Here is an 8,639-nt window from a genome sequence, read left to right as displayed (position 1 = left end):
TTTCAGCTTGCGCACTAATCAGGAGCTATGGATGGGCCTGTAATACAGAAAAACAACAATTTGTCGTTCAAAAAATAAATCAGGACTTTAAAATATAAGTAATGCCAAAGCTGAAAGCTGAGTAACATAATATATAATAGTCACATATTATGGAATTACTCTTTATAGTGAGCGTTGCAATGTAATAAACGTTCTGTATATATAGCAAAATATTAAGCATAGTATATAAGAATTTGTTTCACGAGCGTGAACAGCGCCACCAGAAGTTACACCGAAGATACAATCAGACTACACCTCATAATTCATGAGTTACTACCCAACAACACATGAGGGACACTGGCCGACATTATCAGTATTTCGGTGTATCCCTCGTTCAAATTTAAACATAATAGGTAAAACATGCATTATAGATCAGGGCCCGTTTAATTTGTTTTGAATGAATTTGACTGAATGCTTACTAGATAGATAGATAGATAGATAGATAGATAGATAGATAGATAGATAGATAGATAGATAGATAGATAGATAGATAGATAGATAGATAGATTTTCTAAAGAAATAGATTGCAAACTGGTGATGTTTACGCATATACTCATCTTATTATTTTGACGTTCAAATAGCGTCCTGAGCTGCTTAAAAACAGTAAATAATTTACGGTAAATAGGGTAAATGATTCAATCAGGATTCTCTGTCGCTATATTAAACACAATCTTTTCGGTCTTCATGACTATGCAAGAAATGTTGGGTTTTATAAAGCTAAAATAGAACAAATATCCAGAAAATAAAATGAGAACTGTTTTAAAGTTGTTCAGACTCTCTGGAAATATTCATTGCACATTTAAAATTGTAAGTCACTCTACAGTTGGGTGTCTGTTAAATTTCTGGATCATTCTGTCAATGTTTTTGAAGTAAATTGCTTGGATGCAGTTAAAATATTGCGGAGAAGGAGAGCTGCTTAGAAGAAAGGTGAGTGACAACTGTGTATTTACAGCTGTGTAAGTTCACGGCAAAATAAACTAAAGTTTTCAGCAAACATTCGTGAACCTGGAGATTCCATGTACATATAATTTCCCAAATGGCATAAGCAGACACCCGACCTTTAAAATAGAAATTAAATAAATCAACAAACAAAGCACTGATTTAAACTCCACATCCTTGGAACATTTAATATGAAGGCGAATGTTTTCTGTTCGACGAATGAGTTCATTGCAATGCTACATTCTGGTACGGGAGGAACATGCATCATATAATATATAATACTTTGGGTTCGCCACAAGAGGGCAGTAAATCATCATAATTATAATACAAAATGTAAAACCCTCTCGACATATTACAGAAACGATTGCCATGTGCACTGAAGAGATCACTAACTGAATGGTCAGAGACGCGTCTCAGCTCCAGTCAACCTTAAATAATTTAGAAAGTCACCAAACAATTTGTGTTATAATGCAATTATTTAGGCATGGTTTCCAGTCCACGCTGATCTGTGCAGACAACTCCGTTCGTATTGGAAGCTATATAATCTTATCGGGGATATTCTTGCAATATATGCAATGTAAACCACACCAAAAAAACAAAGAAAATGGAAGAAAAAAAGTTACATTCGTTTTCACGTCCTCTTATACAGTATCTTTAACAAATTTTGTAAAATTCACAAGTCTATTTAATAGAAGTACTATTAGACATTTATTATGCCTCCCAAATGTCGAGTGAAGCGTTTAAACGACATTAATCACGATAAAGATCCTCATATAACATAATGATTCAAACTAATTACTAACTAAATATAAAATAAACTAACGTGCTAATTAGTGCTGTCACAATGATATAACGCGAACAATATAAATGTATATTTAAATATTTTTCACATTTAATCGCCTAACATTTTTACTCTAAGTTTAATATTTTAACGCAATGTCCATGAATGTCATTTTTATTGTAAATTATAGGTCTGCTTGGTATTAAAAAAGCTTTACTGAGAAAATACATCGAAATGGTCATATCAATGCATACGTTAACGACCAACATAGCTTAAAGAATTCAAGAGACTTAGACTTGACATGGTCTGAAGAGCTAAACTATATAAGAACTAATGACTCGCAATACCAAGCAAACTATCATGGCCGTGGTTTCCCGTCTCATCAGGGTTAATTAGTTAGACACTCACTCTCCCCTCCGACGTGACAGCGCTGCTTTGCATCGCCGTGAACGCGCAAGTGTGCAGCGTGCGCGTCGCCCGGGGTTCATAATAAGGCAGGAGGAGCCGGAGAAGCACAACGGGACCGTGGCTCCGCACCGGGCGCAGGGGGGATCCCGCAGTTATACGCTGGATAAACGAGGCACTGTGACTTTCCAGTTTCAGAATAAGACAGGTGAGAAATAAGAAAAGGACTGTACCGTTTCCCGCTCTCATCGCGCACCCAAACCTTAATTCCAGTCAGCATGAGCAAGTGGAAGTAATTTTGACCCGATCTGTCAAAATCTTTGCGCAAGATAGAAGATAATCTAACTCAAAATTGTTTCTCCTTGCATAAATGGGAAATGTTATTGAACGACGGGATCGTGGCTTTTCCATCCAAATTTCTTACAGTCAATGGAAAATCCCCGAAACGCGGAGATGGGACGACATATGATTAAACTCAAAAGAATATATCAAGCGTGTCCCGGACTATTCCCCACAACATCTACATAACACAGGGGCTATTTGTTCTTAATATTCAGTGTACAAAATCCAAAGAGCCACCGCCACCTTCGCACAAGAGATTAATATCTAAAATAATATTTCAAGTAAAATAAAATTTCAAGAATCTCCGAAAGTAAAAGGACAACGGTTGCATATAACTGCTTTGCGGAGAAGCCGAACGCATCTCCCGGGATGACGCGCCTGCTCTGCTGCCTCTTGCTGGGCTACTTAACGTGCAACCTGCGGATATCGGATGCCCAGGGGGAATACTGCCACGGCTGGCTGGACGCCTCTGGGAACTACCACGACGGCTTCCAGTGTCCAGAGGACTTCGATACCATGGATGCGACTGTTTGCTGTGGATCCTGCTCCCTGAGATACTGCTGCGCGGCCGTGGACGCCAGGCTGGACCAGGGAAGCTGCACCAACGACAGAGAAGCAGAAAACACCGAGTTCGCCGCACGTAAGTCCTCCCAAAAACACGTTTGTGCTTGACGTTTGGTTTGGTTTACGCACAATATGTAGCGAAATATCTGCTAGAATAATCTCAGGTTTATGGGCAACTTGTAGCCGGGTTTTATCGCATGTTATTACTGACACTGTAGAATATGGGAAATGCATTAAAGAGGCTACATGTATAATTGCACAGAACATAGAACCGTCTTTGCAAACTTCTCATATATTCTAACTAAATTCTTATCATCTTAACTACTGGTCGTTGACTCAATACTCTGCCAAAGTCCGTATTATGCGTCAGCATGGTCTGCCGGAGATGCACTAAAGTCTTTACGAAGAAAAATATTTTTTGCGCTGACATCTCTGGGGACACGTCCCAGTACGATGACTCTACTCGCTTGTCAAAAGTAAGAAACTGCTGTAATTATACGATTTGAAATGTTTTCAATAACTGCTTCGGGTTACTTGAAAATGCGTCCATAAGAAGGCAGGTATCATGACTGTCATTTTCCAGACGTCTCCTCCCGTTGTTGTGACAAGATTTATTGGTTTCCCTGTGACAAAATAATAGAACACCTTGTTTAGATAGACAACAAAAGGCGGCATATTTTTGTTGAATATAATTTCAACCAGTGTACCAGTTATAGGGCTACGGCAAAAAAAAGCTCAGTGCGAGATAGTGCGCTATATAAATCAAAATTTAGATTGATCCCTCGTAAAATGCTTTGATATAAAACAGGCTGCGCATAAACACATGAATGGAATTATGACTGATTTTATTTTTGTGGTGAAGTTGCCAGAGGCTTTTTATGTATGGAGTTTTAACAAGAGAAAACAGTCATTTTTCAAGCGGTTAAGCTGGATATACGCTGGACGTTTTGGCACAAAATAAAGGACGTGAAAGTGGTCTAGACGGACGATGTATGTGGAGTCATCTCACACCTAAACTGACACTATATACACCCCAAAAATAAACCTATATCAACCTAAATGCGACATACGGGTGCATACCAAATCCTGATTTTTAAATAATATTTCTAATCTGGATTGGTAATAAAATCATCGTTTTATATCTCAAGTAAACAAGTGGGAAAAGCCCACAAGAAGAAAGCCGAAAGACCAGCGGATAAATGCTATTTCTCTGTTGCAAAAATCTGTAGACTTCGTAGTTAAATTTAAAACATGCTAAAGTGCAATTACTGCCACGTATCTTTTAAACTGACTAAATTGCGTCACTGGTTATGTGTTTAACACGCAATATGCTATATTTTGTATAGTTGCTTACTCTACAGGTTTGTAATTTTTTAATGAATTAACTATTTATTAATACAAATTATTTTTCTGATTGAAATAATATACAAACATCTACTAATCATGTAGCCTATACTTTTTCGTATTTGGCAATATGGTTCAGAAAACAAATGTAAAGTTGAATTAATTGTATATGGTATACAATGAGACAATACCAATGACACTTAAAAGGTTACGGCAAACAAATTACCTAGAGCGAAATATTGCAGAATGACGCGTTATAATTATGTGGGACGTGAGAAAGCTTCGATTTCCTCATATGATAATACGAAGACAATGATTTTTTTCCTGGGAAATCTAGCAAATGTATTAAAGACGCCTTAGTTAGCTGGTTAAATTATTCTTATGTCTTGACTCTCGTTGCGCACGTTACCTTCATTATGGAAATGTATATCGACGATAAAAAATGCATATAGGTAACCGTGACAGATCAGACTCCGAAGATGCCAAAAAGTAATCTGACAACTTAAAAGCCATGAAAGCCTAAGGTAACAGCCCCGGTATGATGTGATTTAAACACTTGGATGTGGACGAGGGCGTTCGGCGATCCGGCTTTTGTCCTTGCAGGACTCTCACCGGAATTAAGCACTAAATTAAAGCATTATGCATGTCCTTCTCAGGGAGACTCCACAGGAAAACGATTTCAATTCCCGTAGAAATTAGACGCGCCGCTTTACTTAACTCATGCACGTCGTGTTCCCGATATATATTTTAATCTGCTGTTGATATGTAACGGGTTAATCTTAAGGCATTACTTAACTCACAAACATCGTAGAGTATCCGTATATTATAATGCACGACACGGGACATGTTTCAAAGTTTAAGAACAATTGAAATGTTTAAACTGCTCGAGTGGTGCTGTCGCGGTTTCAAAAAAGAAATAAGGACTTTTTCTTCGATTTCAGTAAGTCAAACTGGAAAATTCAAATCTAGCAGAACGACAAACGTTTACATTCGCATTAAAATAAGGTGAAGTTGGTTGTAAAAGCGATGCTAGTGAGAGTAAATATTTAAAAGGAAAGCGTTACAATATGGAAAGGGCGTTACGTCATAGCGTAACGGAGTCCTACTTTAAAATAATAACGTTTATAGTGTGTCCTTCCCACGTGGGCTATTATTTGCCATATATTATGTGTGGGTCGGGTTCAGAGGGTTGTAAGTTCACCTGATGAGAATCGCGTAATCAGTATTGATTCCCGTGTTCTCCACAGAGCCCATCTACGTGCCCTTCCTGATGGTGGGCTCCATCTTCGTGGCCTTTGTGGTGGTGGGCTCACTGGTGGCTGTGTACTGCTGCACGTGTCTGCGGCCCAAGCAACCCGCCCAGCCGCCCATCCGCTTCTCGCTGCGCAGCTGCCAGGGGGAGACCATCCCCATGATCCTGACGGCGGCGGCATCAGGATCCGCCAGCCTGCGCACGCCGTCCCGCCAGTCCAGCACGGCCACCACCAGCTCGGGCTCGGCGGCCGGGGGCGGCTCCACGCGCCGCTTCTCCCTGGGCCGGTCCGACGGCGCCGCACTTGGCCAGCCGCAGACGCAGCAAGGCTGCTTGGTGCCCACCCCAGCCCTGTCCCCGGGTCAAACCCATCCGCCCCTACCGGCACCCCCTCCGCCGCCCTACACATCCCCACCCTGCGTCCAGGGAGGCCTCTCTCATGGCCACGCCCCACTGCAGCTACACCAGCCCCTGCACCCCTCCCAAAACGGCGGCTTCCTTCTTCCACAGCAGTTCTTTTCCTTCCCCCTGCAGCCGGAGCCGTTTCCCGCCGGCAAAGGGTTTGCCGATTTCGGGCAGAGCTGACAGATGGAGGCGGTGCCTCTCCTGAAGGTGGCGCTCTTGCGGAAGGTCAGGCCTCAGCGCCCAGCCCGGGATCCTCTGCCGGCTGGTCGACAAACTGAGATGAGAAACGCAGAAGCTGGGGTCCACCAACTCTGACTGGGGACACGGATGTTACTCTGACAGGCTGCTGGTCACCCTGCAGGGAGATGTTCTACTGGATGCCTGGTTCTAGAGCAGACGGGGTGTTGGCAAGGGGGACACTGACTAGCGACACCAGGGATGCATATCCTGCTGTGTGCTGTGGGCTCCTCCTTCTTCAGTATCGTTTTTTTCTTCCCAACATTCAACCAACATTCCATGTTTTTCCAGGGTAGGAGAAAAACACGGAAGAAGGACTTTGCTTCTGCATAAGAATTGTGGGTTTATTTACACTCTAGGCACCTGTTTGAGCCTCAGAGTTAACTGACGTGGATTTTCAGTGTCAAAAAATAAATTGAAAACAATCTGGAGCTTTCATAGAAAAGGGGGAAATGAGGAGGACTTAATTCAAATGGTATACTAGTCTTAACACAGTCCATGGAAAGTGGATGAAGTAAGAGTGCTTTGCTGGGCCAGCCGGCTGGGGCAGAGGCCGCCATCAGTCACTCTGCGAGACCTGCTGGAAATACATCGATAAGCGATCAAACCGCCCATGTTTCACTCTGACCTGTCACCACAGTCTGGGCCACAGACCTGCAATTCTGGGGCTCAGGACACCATTAAGGAAGAGCTCTGATAAGGGGATGGGAATTAAGTGGGGGGGGGGGGGGGGCGTGGGGGGGTTAGAAGAGTGTCTCAGTTAGAGTCACACCTCAAAGTGCCTTCGTTAGCAGCAGGCGTGGCTACAGGTGGACAAACATGCAGCGGAAAAGGCCCAAAGCACGGATCCTGCTTCTGGATGCTGATAAAATGGAAGGTTTGTGTTTGGTCAGTATGGCTGTGAATGTTCATGATGCGGATTTATCTACAATAACAATAAATTATAGGTTTTACATGGGGTTGGAGGGGGGGAACAGCACACTATAGTCTGGGAGGCCTGGCAAATAAGAGTTGTTTAATAAATAGTATCTAAGCAATAACTGTAAACCCCCCCTCATCTGTGTGTGTGCAGCCTGGTGTCTGACACGTGATCCAGCTTATCCTGGGCATCCCTGCTTATTCTTTGTCTTGTTCCTGCCTCCTATTCCCTCCTATTAAGCTGAGTCGTCCAGAAGGCGGCCATGAGGTTAAGCAGAAGTTCAGGAGGTCCTGGCCCGGTTTGGCCCGACCCAGATAAACATTCATGCTCTTGGGCTATTTAAATAATCCGAAGACATTCCTCTGATTGGATGTAACGTGGACGCTGGGTCATTTAGGAATACCGCACGCTGACTAAACCGAGTGTATCGAATAATAAACGTTTCATCGTTTGAGGCTAGGCAAATGTTTTTGTGGGAAAATGCAGTGTTACGTCCCATCTGGATAAAATTTTAGTTCTTGGTACAGATGACAGCTAGAATCGATCTGCCCTGCTTACATGCAAACATACATACAAGGAATAATCATACAATGATCATTTTTGGCATTTTGTTGACATTTTTCATACACAAGGTAAAAAGGGCTAACAGTTTATTTGCATATTTCTCAAAACGACTTATCTTAATTGGCCTAATTACCTATAAAGGTGAAACTACAAGTACTCTAAAGCAATGGGAATGTTTTTGTAGGATGTTTACACATTTAAGAACACAAAACCTTATTTTGTGAGTGTTGTGAAGTTTAGTTAAGTTCACAGTTCCACTAAGTAGGAGCATACAGGAGTGTGGCCACTGGTTTACAGGGGACGGCATTTCCAGCAACATATATAAACCTCAAGAAATACCTTTAGTTCACTTAGTGTTTCCATTCGGAGGCTTGAATAAATGAGCCTCAAGACTGGACAGCGTGTGACAAGTCCTGCGCGCAGTCTTTCAGCATGACTCAGAAGGGCTCCGCCACACTCCAGCCTGCACTCCTGTAACCACTCTTGCCCTAAATATCAAACAGACTCATATGTTCGGAAGGGGAGGCAGCAGATGTTTCAGCTTTGCCCCATCAGGAGTGCTGTGCCTTCAAGGAATAGTACGGAAGCCTGCAAACGTGTCGCCCTCCCCCACATTTGTAGTTCATTTGCTGGCAAAAAGGAGTAAAGAAAGCAACAGACAGTTTAAAAGCTGCAGTCACTGCATGCAGAGAAGGGTGTAAACAGCTGACAAACAGGCGTGCCCCGTACACCTTACACCTATATACTCTCACACACAGCCCTCGTATGAGTGCGATGGTGTCCATCGTTGGGTACTGGTAACAGGTGGAAGTTTAACAAGAAAAGAAGAAGTAATAGGAACAAAATAA

General features: G+C 42.5%; 1 protein-coding gene across 1 annotated transcript; it reads left to right on the top strand.

The window, feature by feature from the left end:
• Positions 1–2,108: 2,108 nt before the first annotated feature.
• Positions 2,109–6,735, top strand: shisa3 (shisa family member 3). The gene is made up of 2 exons (XM_048971726.1): positions 2,109–3,146; positions 5,662–6,735. Exons 1-2 carry the CDS (start codon positions 2,876–2,878, stop codon positions 6,249–6,251), a joined length of 861 nt encoding a protein of 286 aa, XP_048827683.1. The 5' UTR covers positions 2,109–2,875; the 3' UTR covers positions 6,252–6,735.
• Positions 6,736–8,639: the final 1,904 nt, after the last annotated feature.

Source organism: Brienomyrus brachyistius, chromosome 12 (genome assembly GCF_023856365.1).
Source record: "Brienomyrus brachyistius isolate T26 chromosome 12, BBRACH_0.4, whole genome shotgun sequence".
Taxonomy (NCBI): Eukaryota; Metazoa; Chordata; class Actinopteri; order Osteoglossiformes; family Mormyridae; genus Brienomyrus; species Brienomyrus brachyistius.
This window is presented reverse-complemented; position numbering and strand designations above follow the sequence as displayed.

Excerpts from the sequence above, each read along its gene's own strand:
- shisa3 (XM_048971726.1), top strand. The coding sequence starts at position 2,876 with ATGACGCGCCTGCTCTGCTGCCTCTTGCTGGGCTACTTAACGTGCAAC. Across the intron at positions 3,147-5,661 it reads AAACACCGAGTTCGCCGCAC|AGCCCATCTACGTGCCCTTC; the intron begins GTAAGTCCTCCC and ends TGTTCTCCACAG.